The 17,921-nt window shown below is 37.7% G+C and overlaps 1 protein-coding gene across 2 annotated transcripts in view; it reads right to left on the bottom strand.

Annotated features, from left to right (window-relative positions):
• Tao (Serine/threonine-protein kinase Tao) overlaps nt 1-17,921 on the bottom strand; it is a 37,201-nt gene that overhangs the window by 5,121 nt on the left and 14,159 nt on the right. Inside the window, exons 5-17 of one of the 2 annotated variants that reach the window (XM_088259743.1) lie at nt 15,926-16,189; nt 14,449-14,571; nt 12,513-12,756; nt 10,775-10,967; nt 9,753-9,961; nt 9,039-9,157; nt 6,715-6,888; nt 6,148-6,359; nt 4,651-4,801; nt 2,340-2,452; nt 1,669-1,795; nt 1,481-1,582; nt 734-868 (exon numbers count right to left, since the gene is read on the bottom strand). In XM_088259743.1, coding sequence (XP_088115869.1) covers nt 734-868; nt 1,481-1,582; nt 1,669-1,795; nt 2,340-2,452; nt 4,651-4,801; nt 6,148-6,359; nt 6,715-6,888; nt 9,039-9,157; nt 9,753-9,961; nt 10,775-10,967; nt 12,513-12,756; nt 14,449-14,571; nt 15,926-16,189 — 2,166 coding nt within the window. The remainder of the gene's footprint in view (nt 1-733; nt 869-1,480; nt 1,583-1,668; nt 1,796-2,339; nt 2,453-4,650; nt 4,802-6,147; nt 6,360-6,714; nt 6,889-9,038; nt 9,158-9,752; nt 9,962-10,774; nt 10,968-12,512; nt 12,757-14,448; nt 14,572-15,925; nt 16,190-17,921) is intronic. The other variant, XM_088259744.1, reaches the window with a different exon arrangement.

Below are 17,921 nucleotides of genomic sequence, written 5' to 3'. Positions count from 1 at the left end.
ATATCCCTTAGGAATAGAAAAACAAATGTTTGGATAAGGGAAAAGACCAAGGTAATGTGTGGCTCAAAGAATCGCGGTGCTTAAGTGGAACTGGTTAGGTTATGTGGCACGTATATCTGAGGATGGATGAACGAAAAACGTGCTTCACTGGAGGCCTAGAACAGGACGCAGAAGCGTGAGTAGGGCCCAGACAAGATGGTCCGATGACATTAAAAAAGTGGTGGCCCTGCACTGGAAGAGAGTCTCGTCCAACTGAGAACTGTGGAAGTCCAAGAAGGAGGCCTTTGTTCACTACTAGATACAAGAAGAAGGCTGAAGTAAAGTAAGGTAAGGGGTAAACTGGTAACCACTATGGGATGTTTTCACTCGGGAAGAAATCAGATTCAACATACTCAGATTTTTCAGATTCCCTTTATCATATATCATATTTCATGTTTATTTGCAAATTCACTTATCAAAACGAGGCATTTTGACATCTCAATATAGGTGAAGAAGAATATGGAAGTCTGGGTGTTTTCTTCAGGGTGCAGGGTTCAGGACCAGTCGTAGGCTAGTCAAGTGATCGCTTTTACCCTTTTCACATTTACCATTCCACCCACGATGGACAACCACACTGCTACTCAATTTTTGAAACTCCTAGATATAATTGATCAAACTCAGACCAGAATTATTCTTCTTCATCTATGTTGAGATGTTAAAAATAAAGTAAGACTGAATTTGTAGGGTATTTTACCATTTGGCTCTCGTCCAATCTGACGGACTGCTTCTGCAACATCTCCCCGATGCTCTGGTCGTACTGCTCTCCTAGAAGGACCAGCTTCCTTCGCTGCTCGTCCTTCAAGCTCTTTATGACGGCCTTCTGCTGCTCCTAGACACCACACAACAACACTTTAAACCGACCCGTCAACCGGTATCAACACATTATAGGTTCATGAAATAATACACATTTTTAAAACATTTCAAATGCCGTGAAAATATATTTTGATTTATATGGAAACCATCCAAAATAGGTTTTCAAAGTAATTTTTCTTGATAGCAAGGTATATTTTATAATTCTTCTGCTTCTAACACCTGACCTTATCCAATGGTGCATAGGGCACTGCATCATATAGAAGCAGTGTTGTCTTGATCGTCAAATATACAAAGGAAAGATGGTCAGCCCTGCCCTGCGGGTACCAACCAGTCCAAGGTAATATGAAATAAATGTTAGATTGAAAAACCTTCTTTTTACCCTCATCCGCGCCCAATGGTACATAGGACAGTGCATCAAATTGATGCAATATTATGTTGTAAATGTAGCGAATGCAAAATATCATGGAATGACATCTTTATTATTTAATATACGGGTGATGCATTTATCAAGCGATTCAGAATTTTTTACATGGCTACGGAACTCGATTGGACAGATTATGACCGGCCCGTAACAGTCTTGATTTTGACGGTCCGTAAAGTGTTATAAGAGCGTAAAAATCTGTCTCACCTTTGGTGTAGTCTGCAATATTTGTGTTTTTAAAGCTTTGTATTGCCTCGTTTGTATTTTACACGTTTCTCTAAATTGTTTCCTAATTTGCATTTCTTTTTGCTGAAACAAAAACCAAACATTACATTAAGCTGAATATTTGGATTGATCGGAAATCTGTTGATTGAGAGCGGATTTTGTAATATTACCTTTAAACTTTTAGGCTGTTGTTTTAATTCTAATGCATGTTTTTTCCTAAGTTCTCTTTCCGCCCGTTGCATATAATCCTGTTGGTTCACTAGCTCCGTACTATGCTGTCTCAGGACCTGCTCTTCTCTGCAAACCAGATAAATAATTATTTGAAAATTTTTTACAAAATAATCTCCGGAATATACGAGACTGCACGAGGGATTAGGACCGTCGAGGCGCTGTTTAGAGCTGCCCGAGACAAGGACAATTACTCTCAAGTGATAGTCGACATCAAGGGGACCTGACATGACACACACAGAAGAAGAAGAAGAAACATAATAATAGAGCCTGCTGTTTTTGTATTTCAATCCGAGCCCACTAAGAAATTACGTCGATACTGATTTATATGAGACTGCCATTTTATTCATGTTATAATTTCTCATATACATTGGCGAAAAATCACACTTTTTAAAAGAAAATAATTTAGTCAAAACATGTACAAATAAATTTCCTCAAAGTGAAATAATTTTGTAATTTTTTTTAAGGGTTTAAAAAAATAGCTAAGTGGCAATTTTTTGCAAAATAAAATTGTAGCACCAAAATTTTGCAAACTTCAATATATAAAAATAAAACGACTAAATAACTAAGCAAACTGACGACGTCGGTCAAATTCGGGAACAGGATGGCATACCTTAGTGCGTGGACTCCCTTCTGCTGCCTGTACTCCAGCTCCTGAGTCTTTTCGTGATGCCTCAGCAGCATGGCGTGCGCCTGCTCTAATTGGTGTTGTCTCTTGTTCAACTCCTGGAATTCATAAAATATTCATCAAATAACCGAAATGCGCTGCAGATGATCTAGGTGAAGTTGAAATCTTTCATTCATCAAATAAAGGCGCGTTAATGTTCATATTCCACAAATCGGTGTACTAATTTAACCCTAAGAGTGCGGTGTTGTCTCTTGTTCAACTCCTGGAATTCATAAAATATTCATCAAGTAACCGAAATGCGCTGCAGATGTTCTAGGTGAAGTTGAAATCTTTCATTCATCAAATAAAGGCGCGTTAATGTTCATATTCCACAAATCGGTGTACTAATTTAACCCTTAGAGTGCGAACCGTCGATAGATAGACTCTCTATTAATGCGTATAAAGTGCGGAGCGTCGGAATACCGACTTTTGCGCAATTTTATTTTGGTATCGACCTGTACGGACGTGTCTTAGCGCACGCATGTATAACGTTTTTAATAAGTTAATAACATTTATAAATAATAATAATAATAATAAAACCCTTATCCGCACCCCAATGGTGCATAGGGCACTGCGTCATATAAACGCAGTGTTATCTTGATCGTTTTACACATGAAGGAAAGGTGATCAGACCTCCGCTTCAGGTACCAGTCCAGGGTAATATTGAATAAATATGACAGTGAAAAAATCACTAATATTTATTTTACCCCCCTTGGGAATCGAACCCGGGACCTCCAGAACGGTAGCCGAGCGTGCTGACCATTACACTACGGAGGCGGACAATGCGTATAAAGTGTGACTCTATTAATGCGTATAAAGTGCGGAGCGTCGGAATACCGACTATTGCGCAATTTGATTTAGGTATCGACCTGTACGGATGTGTCTTAGCGCACGCATGTATAACGTTTTTGATACGTTAACATTTATAAATAATAGTTTAAAATTATTTTGCTGTGAATTTAACATTGATTTTTGTATTTTTTTTTTAAGTAAAAGTTTTTTATTTCTGCCTACAAAATGTCAAATTCGTCAAGTAGTGATGATGAAAAGAAATAAGCAATTTATGCAAAATATGTGAAAATAAGATCAGCATTATAAGGGTTAACATAAGCACGAGAAAAAGGGAATCTGTATTTTTATCTTTGTTTTCTCTAGTAAATGACAGCTGCTTTGTACCACATCGCTCATTTGGTGTAACAATGGGGTAATTACACTTTTGAAATATTACAGATGCCATTCAGACATAGCAAAAGAAATGGCGCCATCTTACTAAATTCTACAATGAATTTCGCAGCATTTCACCACAAAATCAATTCTGTCCATGTTTCTCTTGATGTAAATACTCTTTTCACACATTTTGAAATATTTAACTTGTTTAAAAAAAAAGTGTAATTATGTCATTGTTGCACTAAATGAGCGACATGTGCTGAAATATCGAAGCAGACACATTTGAAAAAAAACACAATTTGGATGAGTACAAAGATGATGCTGTTTGCTGTGTCTGTGGAGTATTTCTATCGGTCGGTTCAAGATACATCAGTTAACTGAAGGACAAACCAATAGTTAACATCGACTGTCAAAATGTTAGGTTAAGGGGTGTACATATCGTAGTCATACAGGAGAAAGTGATCAAGTGCATTTTTTACAAAAACTTGATCACTGACTATTTGATATCTTACTAGCTTAATATTGCCCTGAAAAAATTCTCAAAATATTTTAAACTTCAAAGTATATTATATAGACTTGTTAAAAATGACTAACTGCATTGATGTTTATTTTATTGCCAAGCAAAAGTGATTTTAATGGCTTTCCTGAACATTTTACGTTTTGTTAGTTGGTCACTTTCTCCTGTACGACTACGATATTAAAAATAAATATGTAAAAAATACTGGGGAATTGATTGAAAATGGCCACAATTATAAAATATATACATAAAAAAAAAATTGCTTAAAAGGTCTTGTTAATTAATTAAATATGTAAATATAGAGAACAGCTAACCACTGTCAAAAGACAAAAAGCCACATACTTTAGCCACATATTCCGTGGAGATAAATATGCCCTTCTACAGCTTTTAGTAGAGGGAAAAGTAGAGGGCAGACGGGGCTTGGGGCGTTAAAGAGCATCACGGCTCGAAAATCTTCGACAGAGGTTTGGAATACCGGAGGCAGCAACCCTCATCAGGCTGGCTCCGATAGGAGTGGCATGAGTAGAAGAAGAAGAATTACTTTAAATTTGTGTTTGACTAAGATGGAGTTACCTCTCTCAGCAGTTCCTGCTCCTTGGAGTGGAAGACGAGCATCTTCCTGCGCCGAAACCTCCGCACCTCCAGCTCCAGGTACTCCCGCTGCCCGCGCACCAGCCGCTGCTCCTCCACGGCCTCGGCCTGCTTCAGGTTATCCTTCTGGGACCTGCCGACAGAGAGAGAGCGTGAGCCTCCGCAACAAAATAGCATATTTCTAGTGGAAATTTCTTCCCAAATAAAATTATAGCACTAAAATTTTGCCAACCTTAACAATATGTAGAAATAAAACGACTAAATAACTAATGACTTTACAACATTTTGAGAGTATCCAAATACTTCATAAATCTGGATTATCTCCAATTAGAACAGAGTGAATGGTGCACTAAAATCAGTTTTAGCAAATAAAAATCTATCAGCGGAAGCTAAACTGGCAGTACACAATGGAGTTCTGGTTCCAACCCTTATGTATGGAAGCGAAGCATGGAGTTGGCAAAAGAAGGATGAAAGCAGACTGAATGCAGTCGAAATGCGATCCCTCAGACGAATGTGTGGCAAAACGATGTTTGATAGATGTTCGAATGATGAAATAAGGAAAGAATGTAAGGCTGAGATAAGCATTATCGATAAAATTAAGAAAGGTGTGTTGAGATGGTTTGGACATGTGGAGCGTATGAGTGAAGAAAGAACGGTTAAACAAATTTATGGAGCGAATGTAGTTGGAAAAAGAAGCAGAGGACGACCGAGGAAAACTTGGCACAATCAGGTATGTCAAATACTTGAAAGCGGCCGGGTCAGGAGTCGTAATAATCGTCGGGTATGTATGAGGAGATGCATGAATGTAGAAGAGGCAAAGAATGTTTGCAAAGACAGAGTGGTGTGGCGTTCGATTCTCTCTGCCTACCCCTGCGGTGAAGCGGCGTGATGGTTAGTTAGTTAGTTACGAGTTATTTTTTATCACTTTACACACGTGTAACATTCACCAATTCTACCCATGATTGACAAGTGTGGTTGTTCAAATTTTTGAAACTTCTAGATATATTGATCAAACTCCAGACACATTATCCGAGAATTCACTAGAGACATCTATGGTGGGATGCAGAAAGCTTTTATTAAGCAGAAACTCTTTAATTTATATGTGACGTCCGAATCCTAAATTATGTTCACTTAGTTGAAAAACGCTTCAAAACATCATTAAATTTTTTTATTTGAGCAGTTAATTTATATACAATATTTTCAGTGTGTCCAAATAGTTGTTTACTAATCTGGATTATCTCCAATTAGGGAGTTATGTTTTACATTATTTTTGACATCTCAACATAGTCTATGTCATCATCATCTATGTCGTCATCATCTATGTCGACATAATGTAAAAAATAATCCAGATTTGTGAACGAGTATTTGGATCTCCTAATTGCAGATAATCTAGATTTGAGAACAAATATTTGGACACATTCAAAATGTGGCTAGAGATAAGCATGCTTATTTTCCCGTTTCCGCAACGAATGCACTTACTGCAAGGTGGCGTCTCGCTGGCGCTTGGGAGTGGCCTCATCCATGCTGAGCTCCTTCTTCCAGCGCTCCTTGTTGACCTTGTACTCGCGCTTGCGGTGGGCGTCGAAGGCCTTGCGGTCCTGCTCCTGCCGCCCGCCGATCTCCTTCATCAGCTTCTTCTCCGCCACCTGGTTTTGCTTCTGCTTCCGCTCCAGCTCTTGCTGATGACGCACCTGCCGAGTGACACAGCGTTGCAACAATCTCCATTCAAACCAATTTTATTTCTGACATTATCTGCAGGTTTAGTTCAAAATCATCTATTATATCTGCGGTGTCATGGAAGAGGGGCAAAAGTCTGTGACGTTTACCATAGACTTATGCTTCAATGATTAAAGAAAACAGTTGTTTTATACCACTTGAGTTAACTCAAGTGGTATAAAACAAGTTTTTTCTTTAATCATTGTAACATGTCTTACCACAAAGTTAATGCCGAAACAATGAATAATATGTTCTCTGTGGTTATTCTCTCGAGTTAATAATAAGCTGTAATAGTTCTGAAGGGCTCACGGTTAGGCAGGGTTAGGTTACCTGCAGGCGCTCGAGGTCCCGGCTGAAGGTCTGCAGCAGCGCCTCGTACTCGCGGTCCAGCTGCGTCTTGTGCGCGTCCATGTCCAGCTTGCAGCGCTCCTCCAGCTTCAGCAGCGCGCCCTGGTGCTCGCGCCGCATGCGCTTGTAGCCAGACATCTGCTCGTGCATCTCCTCCTTGGGCCAGACGGAAACACTCTTCTCAAGTCGCGTGTTATACCCTCATCACATCCCTCTCCAAATGGAAACTTCAATATGGGTTCAGGACCTCTTATATTTATATTTTTACCAAAAACATACATTTGGATTTTTTATATATTTATAAAATAAATTAAAACCCTCTTTCTAGTAAGAAAACTGCAGTGAGTTGCGCAGAACTTTCTTGTCACAAGTTTACACGAGCGAAAATCGCAAGTGTAGACCAGTTTCGAGAGTTCAACTAAATTTGAGAGATCTTGCTAGAGTAAAGGAAGTCGAATGTTGCAGCTACACAAAAAGATTCTTAATAAAGTAAATGCTTAAAAAAAAGACATTAGAACTACATTATAAGCAACCCCCTAATGAATTGCAAGTTAATGCAATTGAGGAGGACTTAAATAATTGTATTTTATATCATTTCAAATTTAAATGAAATAAGCAAAAAAAAAACATGGAAAAATTATGTGTGAAAAGAAAACAAATCGTAGTCATACAGGAGAGAGTGACCAAGTGCATTCTTTACAAAAACGTGATCATTGACTATTTGATATTGCCCTGAAAAAGAGTCCAAAGGATTTTAAACTTCGAAGTGTAATATATTGACTTATTAAAAATGACTCTCTGCAATGATGTTTATTTTCTTGCCAAGCAAAAGTGACTTAAATGGCCCTCCTGAACATTTTACGTTTTGTTAGTTGGTCACTTTCTCCTGTACGACTACGAAATATGTAATAGATTTGAAAACATTTGTATTCTTTTCTAGGTGTACTGGAGTTGAAGATAAAAAATATTACCAACAATGTCAATATGAGTATACATCACAGGTCCTTAAACTTTTTTAATGTGGCATAACCCATATTTAAATTTCAAGTCAAAGGGAAAAAGAAAATTTCACAGAAAGAGGAAAGGAATAAATATATATTGCTTTTTTCTCAGTACTCCTGTCTCTTAAGGCCTCTTCTACCCTCTAAAAGACTTCTAGAGCGCCCGCAAGGACTTTGAAAAAGACTGATAAACGATAAAAGCCTTCTAATGAAATTTTGCCAATTCACCAAAACTTGGTACAATTTCAATAACTGCTTTTGTTATTTTGTCGACAAAAACTATGGATTTATGTCTGAAACATTGACATTGTACAAGAAAATCAGATATTAAAGTTCTTTCCTGCTTTGAATTCGGTAATTTGAAATATTTTGATCCTTTCGATTTCAAATTAACAAACTATTATTGCAATCAATTAAAAAATGATTGCTACAGGATTTGAGCCCGGGTCATAATGTTTGGCACGTTTTGAATGCCGGCTCTATTACGTGGAGTAAGTCAAACATCATACAACTGCCGCTTAAACAAATGTAACATATTGGTTAAATATAAGTATAGTTTAAACTTGCGACCCATTCTTAGTAGTGCAGATCTTTGTAAATTGCAAGCGTTTGTAGAGATTGCATTTGGGTCAATTTTTTCCTCATGGCAAAAGAGACAAACTTGCATTATTGGATTCTGCAATGCTTCAGCGCAGCGTTTCCCAACCTTTTTTGGCTCGCCTACCGCTTGGTAGTACATCACACTTAATTGTACCACTTTGTAAAAGTGATTGTATTTTGAGAAATTTGTTATTCTATTCGCATTATAAATATTATAGGTGACTATATTTTGTAAGATTCAATTTATTTAAGTTAAAAAAAAATATACCAAAGGTGTTATTTTTCTGATAAAAATGAAACATTTTTAAGTTAAAAAAAAAAATAAAAGGTGCCAAAGCTCATTTTTTGTCGAAATTCAAAACCAAGACATTTCCAGTTTTTTTTTTTTTTTTTTTTAAATCTCATGTCCACCATTACTGATTATTTTTGCGTAAAAATAATAACAATAATAATAATTTTGGATGATTTATATAGCGCTATTTTCGTGAAATACTACCTCAAGGGCGCTTATACAGATATGGATTATGACACATAAAAAAATATTAAAGAAAAACGTCGTTAATAGGTCGGCGTACCACCAACTATCCACTCGCGTACCACAGGTTGGGAGCGGCTGCATTAGTGCCATGAGTAAAACATTGAAGGGTAGTAAATAAGATTAGACGTCTGGTAGTGGGGGCAGTGAATAAGGGAATGCTTAGAAACCTGCATGTGCTCCTTCTGCTGCTTGGTGACTATGCTGGTAGTCCGGATGGTGGCGAAGTTGTTAGCACCGTGCTCCGCCACCATGCACACCGCAGCTGCCGACACGTGGTTGCTTGAGCCTGCAACGTGAACAAACATACAAATTATAATTGCAGATTACAGATTCCGAATAAAGAGTGAAAATTCCTTTATTGCATTCCTCATATTTACTTTTACATATTACGATTAACCGGTTAACTGCCAAAAGCGTCTTAAGACGCATTATTTTCTGTGAACGGAGCGCCGCTCATACAAAAATTACGTCTTAAGACGCGCCGTTTTAAATGGGTTTCTACTAAAGAAAATCAATTATTTAAAATGTACAAATATATTGAATAAATAGTGACATCTATTGAGAATATCTTTGCATACTCAGAATTGAAACTGAATTTGTTTTTATCACTTTAAACGTAAATTAAAGAGAGCTTTGTCGTCGGAACTGAAGGCGCTCAGGGTAGTCGAATAATCCCCGAATTTCTATCAATGTTTTGCGTATATAATTTTTCGTCTACAGAGTACAGTTTTATTTTGTGATTTTTATTTCGGTTGATTTTTTTTCCGTTTTATTTTTGTTCCGATTTTAGCAGAGGCGCTTTTGGCAAAGTTTACCAGACTCGATATATTAATTCTCAGCACTCAGCACAGCTAGAGAGAGGACGCATATGCAGTACGCACCCGGGCGATGCCTCCGCTGCGCTGTATTGGTGTCTCCGGTCTCCCTCTGCAGCAACGGCGCCTGGTTCACATACTCCCGGTACTCTTGCGCGCGATCCCGTTCGCGCTCCCGCTCTCTCTCCCGCTCCCTCTCGCGCTGCGCCTCCCGGATCACCTCCCGGTTCACGTAGTCGTCCCGGTGCCCCATCGGCTGGCAGTTGTTACCGTCCCTGAGAGAATAAATCGCGTGAATCAACAATAGCACAATATAAATCAAGGAAAATTATTACGTTCTTCTCCACAAAAAAAAAAGAATTATTTTAAAAAGACTGATTATGAGAAAAAAAGTTATATTTTATTTAAAGTTATACTTTATTTAATTTTAATTTAAAATAATTGGTTTCAATCACATATTTAATTGGGTACGGCCATATTCATACCTTCTGGCATTGAAAGGGTTGATAATAGAGCAATATAAAAAGCATAATAATTGGGTCCTTTTTCAAAAAAAAAATGTTGATAATTTGAAAAAGTTTGACTACATGAAAAGAGAGTTACATTTAATTGAAAATTGGTTTAAATTGCAGATTTTTATTCACTGACTGTTCGAAAAATATATGAAAATATTATTCTAACCCTTATCCGCACCCAATGGTGCATAGGGCACTGCATCGTTTTGACGCAGTGTTATCTTGATTGTTTCTTATATGAAGGTGACCAGTGGAGGGTAATATTTAATAAATTTTAGAGTGTAAGATCACTCATATTTATTATCACCCTCCCCTCCTGGGGATTGAATTCGGGACCTCCAGCACAGTAACTAAACACGCTAACCATTACACTACAGTACAATAACAATAACATTCTTAGACATAATATTCTTTTAGAAAAAAAAAACTGCAGATGCCAACTAGTCATGTACAAGTAAAGAATGGATGGATTCAGGGAATTCTTAAAATTTAATCTAAACAAATAGTCCTTATTTTATCTCATAAAGTTATGTGAAATTACAGAGACGTCAGGGAGATTATCTTGGGGCTCACCTCATTGACAGGTGTGGTTGGTGATTGGTCGGCTGAGGAGGTGCGGGCGCCCGCCGCCGGAGGGAGCCGCTGGACGACGACTGTGACGAGGCGGCCGAGGCGCCGACGGAACGGAGCGAGTGCTCCGAGGTCGCCGAGTTGGACTTGGAGCTGTCTCCGCCAGTCTGCTCATCGGGGGTGTCATCGCCATCACCTACAACATTATTTATTTGATAAAAAAGAATATTAATTTTATGGCCTGTTAACCCATCCGCATATCAGTTTTTGTTCAAAACATATACTATCTCATAAAATTATAACTTTTACTGTTTTACCAATAAATATGGTACAAATAACTATTATGCACGTATTTTATTGTGTGTCTAGATCAGAAATGTGATAAATTAACACGAAAACTTGAAAAAATAACTCAATAAAACATTACTCCTGGGATGTAAAGTTTTGATTTCCCACTGATTTTAGTTGATATTTCAATCAAAAGGATAATTCTATCCTTACAGGACATCTTTGGTCAAGTGTCGTCAATAAATTTGTATTATTATTATAAGAAATAATGCATTACAAATAGCTTTCTTTACTGATTTGTAGATCACACGAAAGTATCTTTATAGTATGAACTACCACGAATGGGGGCGTGGCTTAAACGGCGGCTGATTTGCAAATGTAAAAATATACCTACCGCCAACGGTTGGCGGCTGATAGACCCGATGGGTTAAAGAAATGTAATTTGACGCGGGTGATACTAAATTGGACTAAAAGAATGATAACAGAAAAGAATTGATTATATTATTGTATTACAGAGACACCTATCCGCTACAAAAACACGACAAGAAATTAGAAGTTACATGTTTTTTGTCGAGAATAGCCACTCATGGGATCGAGGCAAGAGCAGATACTTCTAGAACAAAATCTCGACTTCGAACCTCCGAGATGAAGGCTCTCCGATCCATAACCGGAAACATATTGCGAGACCGAGTAAGAAATACTGACATCCGGAGCATGTGTAAGACAAAGGATATAGTGAGGTGGGGACGACAACGAAGGCGATACTGGAATGATCATGTAAACAGAATGTCAGATGACAGACTTCCACATATCGCCCTTCAAGGAATCCCTGAAGGACGCAGACCCCCAGGCAGACCTCCAAAAAGGTGGAAAGACAGCTGGGAGTTAACATCCCAAGAGCTACAAGCGGAGGCACCAATAGATCCTTAGGATCTAGAAAAAGATGTTTTTTGTATGTGGAATTTAAGGTTTCTGAAATGCACACATCGCTCACTCCTTTCAACAACGACATATATCAAAAAACTTGATATTTCAGGAATTTTTAAAGTTTAAGAATATAATGAAATGTATTAAAAAAAAATATCAAGCTATTTTTGAAGTTTTTACTGTGCAACAGATCTTTTTAGGTAAAACCTGAAGGTTTTTTCTCTATTTGAAAAATATTTAGTTTTTTAAAAAAAATAATTGAACAATACCTTTTTTTCAAAATGCAAAAACAACACTTTCTTCCCTGTTGTGGGTAAATATTAAGTTTAAAATATGCCGCTCTTGCTGGGATAAAGTACATTTTCTGGGTATTCCAAAAACACGCACAACTGAAAATTGACGATTTTTGATATACGACGTTGTTGAAAGGAGTGAGCGACATGTGCACACTGCTGTGTGAATACAGGGGTTCTGAAATAGACAAATATGTGCACGCGTTGATTTAATCTCTCCCATGTAGACTGACCTAGGGCGCTCTCGGTCTCGCAGGCGTCCACCATGAGGATCTTCTTCATCTTGCGGTAGTTGAGGTTGTCCAGGTCGCGCACGGCGGCCTTGGTGCGCTGGATGAGGTCCACGAGCGCGATGGGGCTGCGGGCGCGCGTCACCAGCGCGTGCGCCAGCAGCGCGGAGGACGTCGGCCGCTCCAGGGGGCTCTTCTGCAGGCACACCTCCACAAAGTGCCGGAACGTGTCCGACCACTCGGGCGCCTGGGGGAATTAAACTCAGTTATAAAACTAAAGTATATCACTTATTTAGAACCTTATTGTGTGTATGTATCGTAACACATTGTTATTCGTCATTTTTTTCATCAGTAGTATTAATAATTTAAATTTCAAGCTTACATTTTTGTCACTCGTATCTATTACAACAGTATGTGGAGCAGAGGGCAAAATATTTTTATCCAATTGGAATGTAACTGACAAACTTGATTTTTTTTATTTTGGGGGACCGGAAAGGGTTAAAAAGTTCCCGGAAACAATGCGTTAAAAAAGTAGTAATTACAAATTTAATTTCAAATGAAACATTACATTCATGAGTGTCCGCCTCCTTAGTATGATGGTTAGCGCATTTAGCCTGAGTGGATTTAGTCTTTATGTTTAAAGTTACTTTAATTTCATGTAATTCATGAGTGAAAATTCTAGGCAAAAACACTCGCTACATTATTCCTGTGATTTTGTACGCTCTAATTCCGTGGCCCAGAAAATTAATAAATAAATAAAAATGCATCTTTTGAGGTGCGTAGTTTGAGAAACGTTAAAGAGTAACATGTGGGAAAACCCCTGGATTACCTATAATGCGTAAAGTGGCTCAAGGCGCTCAGGAAATACATATTTATTATTCAAGATAAAGTGACATTGTCTTTCTAAAATGTGGAGATACCGTACACTGTGTTCATAAAGTAATACCGAGGATTAAATGATAAAACACACATCATACAAACATATTTCAATGGGCTAATTCCTAGCTACTCTAAGTAAACATATGATGTTTTTACAATACTTAGGAGATCTTTATTATTGTCATACCAAAAATACCCATGTCGTAAAATGTTGCGTCAATCTAAATATCTAAATAAATGACAGCAGAAATGAACAAATTTAATTTTATTTGAAATCTAAAAGGTTTTTAGTCAGTCCAAAGTTTCGCCATCCTTCTTGCCATGAATGATCATGTCAAGCTAGGCTTTCTGGCATTGCAAACATGTGGAACTCCGCACGTCCATAATGTCATCAATACTTTAACCCTTACTGGTCCAATGTCGAATCTTATTCGACGTCAATTTTTTCCTCTTAGGTCCCATGTCGGATGTTATTCCACATTTTTTTCATCATAAGTATTACTTATTTAAATTCCAAGCTTACATTTTTGTCACTCAGTTACTATTTCAACAGTATGTGGAGTAGAGTATAAAGGATTTATTTCCAATTGGAATGTAACTATCTACAAAGACATTTTGGGGGACTGGAAGGGGTTAAACATTGGACTTTATGCTTCCAACGACTGCAAAGCCACGTGTTTCACGGAAATGATCACTGTCAGAGCAGATCAATACAGTTTAATGATGAACCGCAGGTAATATACAGGCAGTGGCGTGCACAGAGTTTTTGATTAGGGTAGGCAGTAGGGTTGGGTACGGATATGGCATAGTAAGCACTGGTTTTCTATATGGAACGCTAGTAATTTAGGGTAGGCACTGCTTTTATGCCTATATCGATATGTTCTAATGCACGCCTCTGTACACAGCTCATACATAGTGGATACACAGATTAATTTAATCAATTATCATCCAAGGCTTCAATGAGATTATAACTGATTGTTAAAGGTCCGTTGAACCATAAGTACAGGCAGATAGCAGAGATATATTTTTCAAAAGAAGTATGTAAACAAATAATCATTACCTGAAGAGTGGGTGCATCATTCTGTGCTATGTGGTAGAGTGCTGACATGGCGTTCATATTGAAGTACGGAGGTTTCCTTTCGGCTAATTCTATACAAGTTATTCCTAATGACCAAACGTCCACCTAGAACAAGAGAAAAATTTATGCAGCTTACATATATCGTACAGTAACTTAATGGAACACATCATTAAAAATTTTGTATGACTTGAATTACAGGGAGATCATACGAATAGATTGGTATAGAATACAATAGAAGTATGTTAACATATTACAGATGAAATGAAAAGGAGCTATTTTGAGAACAGTAAGAGGTATATATCTTGAAGGTAATATTTTGAATAAGCGAATTTCTTAAAATTTAGACAAGATAGCTAGTCTCACAAATGACTCCTTGATAACAACACATATAACAGTAAAACCTCGATATAACAGACCTCTATTTAACGAACTTCAGATATAACTGACAAAAATCCGTTCAAATGTAAAAAATAAAAACATCCTGTTAATATTATACATGCTTAAATTCAAGCGTCGTCGCATGTAATTGTATGATTACCGAAAGCAAGCGCGTCTATATCAAAAAGCAAGAACTCTTTTCACTACGAGTGCCCGAAGACAAAAAATAGAATTTTGTTTGTGTAGAACATTGGTTATTTATATCTAAATAAAGTGTTAATATTTGTGTTTATAAACCTATTTTTATAAAACGGATATTCAGCTATAACGGACAGCTGCACCCCCTCCCCCAATCAGTCTATTATATCAAGGTATTATGTACTGTACTGAATAGAGAAAAATGTTAACTGCAAACTACCTGCCGACTTATACTCATAACTTGAGGATTTGATTAAAGCATCAGAGTTGTTTGATAATCACGGAAAATTTTACTAAGGGGAGATTTAACTACAACAAATAATAACCAAACATGTACCATCAAGCCCAGTTGCATTCAAATAGAATTTTTGTGTGATAGAGTCCAGAATCCTTAGGCATGCAATTGATACAGAAAAAACTGAAATGCGTATCATCTAGCACGGAGGTTGACAAACCTCCAAAGAATGCTTCTCAAGATTCACTTGACTTCACTTAGTTTGTAATGAGGAAGTTAATTGAATAAATAAATAAATTTACTAGCAAGTTTTAAAAATAGGTGCCTGAGGCGAATACTGGGTATAAAGTGGTATGACTTTGTCAGGAATGACGATGTGAGGAGAAGAATTCAACAGCCCCTCATACTGGAAGTCCCGAAGAGGAGAAGGTGGACACGGTTGGGACATGTCCTTAGAATGCCACCCGAGAGCATCAACCCCTCATGTCTCTTCTTTCGACCCCGAGGATTCCGGTGCCCCGGAAGGCCGCTGGCGACCATTCACCGACTATACTCAGTGGAACTTTGAGACACCAAGGAGATGGCGCGTGACAGAGTGACTTGAAGAAAGAAGAAGAAGAAATAAATAGAATTGAGAAGGTGTCTCACCTTCCCGTCGTACTGGCCTTCGTCCATGGCCAGGATGACCTCGGGCGCCATCCAGTAGGGCGTGCCCACGAAGCTGTTGGCGGGGCAGCGGGCGGCCGCTGAGCCGAAGTCGGCCAGCTTGACGACGCCGTTCTCCGTGAGCAGGATGTTGCCCGCCTTGATGTCCCGGTGGATGCGCCCCATCCCGTGCAGGTAGGCCAGCCCGCACAGCACGCCCTCGCAGATGGCCGAGATCTCCTCCTCGCGCAGTGGCCGCTTGTGGACCTGGGAATACATAAATGAACAATATGGTTACATTAATAGACTCAAAAGGTGGTCGTATACAAGTGTTTTATTTACACCGGGGTACTTCTAGAAAATTTGGTGATGGACTTACAATCTTGTATTTATTTCGATTGGCAGTGACAGGTATATTGAAAGCTTTTAAATGTAAATTCACAGTAAAATCGGGATAAAATTTTATATTGTTTTACATATTCAATAAATTTCGCGAGATTGATCATATATGTATGAGTTTGAAATATTTGAGTAGTATGGTTGTCAATCATGGGTAGAAAGGTGAATGTTACACATGTATAAAGTGATCACTTAAACCAGAATGATAGGTCTAAGCCCACTAAATACCATTTCTGAATTAAAAAAAAAAATTCTTCATCGTGTTGAGATATCAACGAAATCAAAGATATTTGTATTTTGTTTGTCGTAAGATTTTTTGAATATCATATATTCATTCATTAAAACCCTTATCCGCACTCCAATGGTGAATAGGGTACTGCATCATATAAACGCAAAGTTATCTTGATCGTTAACACATGAAGAAAAGGTGATCAGCCTTCCGCTTCAGGTACCAGGTCCAGGGTAATATTGAATAAATATTAGAGTGAAAAAAAATAGCTTGTATTTATTTGACCCTCCCCTGGCAATCGAACCCGGGACCTCCAGAATGGTAGCCGAGCATGCTGACCATTACACTACGGAGGCGGAGAAGATATCATATATAATTATAGAAAAAAAGCAACATAAAATGTTAGTCAACATCTGACATATCGCTCACTCCTTTCAACAACGTCATATCTCAAAAATAGTAAATTTTCAGTTGTGCATGTTTTCGGAATGCCCTGAAAATGTTCTATATCCCAGCAAAAGTAGCATATTTTTAACTTAATATTTACCCGGTACAGGGCAGAAAGTGTTGTTTTTGCATTTTGAAGAAAAGGTATTGTTCAATAATTTTTTTAAAAATACAAAATATTTTTGAAATGGCGAAAAAACCTTCAGGCTTTACCTAAAAAGATCTGTTGTACAGTAAAAAGTTCAATAAATGGCTTGATATTTATTTGTAATACATTTTATTATTTTTAACATTTTGAGTGTGTCCAAATACTTGTTCACAAAATCTGGATTGTCTCCAATTACAGGAGTTATTTTCATATTATTTTTTGACATCTCATCAAAGATGAAGAAGAATATGGAAGTCTGGGCATTTACGGGGCTGATGACCATCATAGGCTGGTTTAAGTGATCACTTTACACACGTGTAACATCCACCAATTCTACCCATTATTGACAACCACACTACTCCAATTCTTGGAAGTTCTGTATATATGAACCAATTTAGAAACCTTGTTCTTGAATATTGTAGAATTGGTGAATGTTACACGTGTGTAAAGTGATCACTTAAACCAGCCTATGACGGTCGTCAGCCCCGTAAACGCCCAGACTTCCATATTCATCTTCATCTTTGATGAGATGTCAAAAAATAAAATTTGATTATATTCTTAAACATTAAAAACGATCTCCTGAAAAATCAAGTTTTTTGATATATGACGTTGTTGAAAAGAGTAAGCGATATCCAAATTAGAATTCAGAATATAATAGAGAGATTCGATTACATATTACGCTAATTGCCATTTCTTGATAAGAAATCCATAATACACGCAACTTATCAGTTTGACTAGCAAACATTTTGTGATAGGAAACGTTTAATTGTTATTCC

Source organism: Brachycentrus maculatus, unplaced genomic scaffold (genome assembly GCF_059751285.1).
Source record: "Brachycentrus maculatus isolate JH-2025_06_01 unplaced genomic scaffold, ASM5975128v1 h1tg000119l, whole genome shotgun sequence".
Classification (NCBI taxonomy): Eukaryota; Metazoa; Arthropoda; class Insecta; order Trichoptera; family Brachycentridae; genus Brachycentrus; species Brachycentrus maculatus.
Note: the sequence above shows the minus strand (reverse complement) of the source record. Positions and strands in the feature narration are given on the sequence as shown.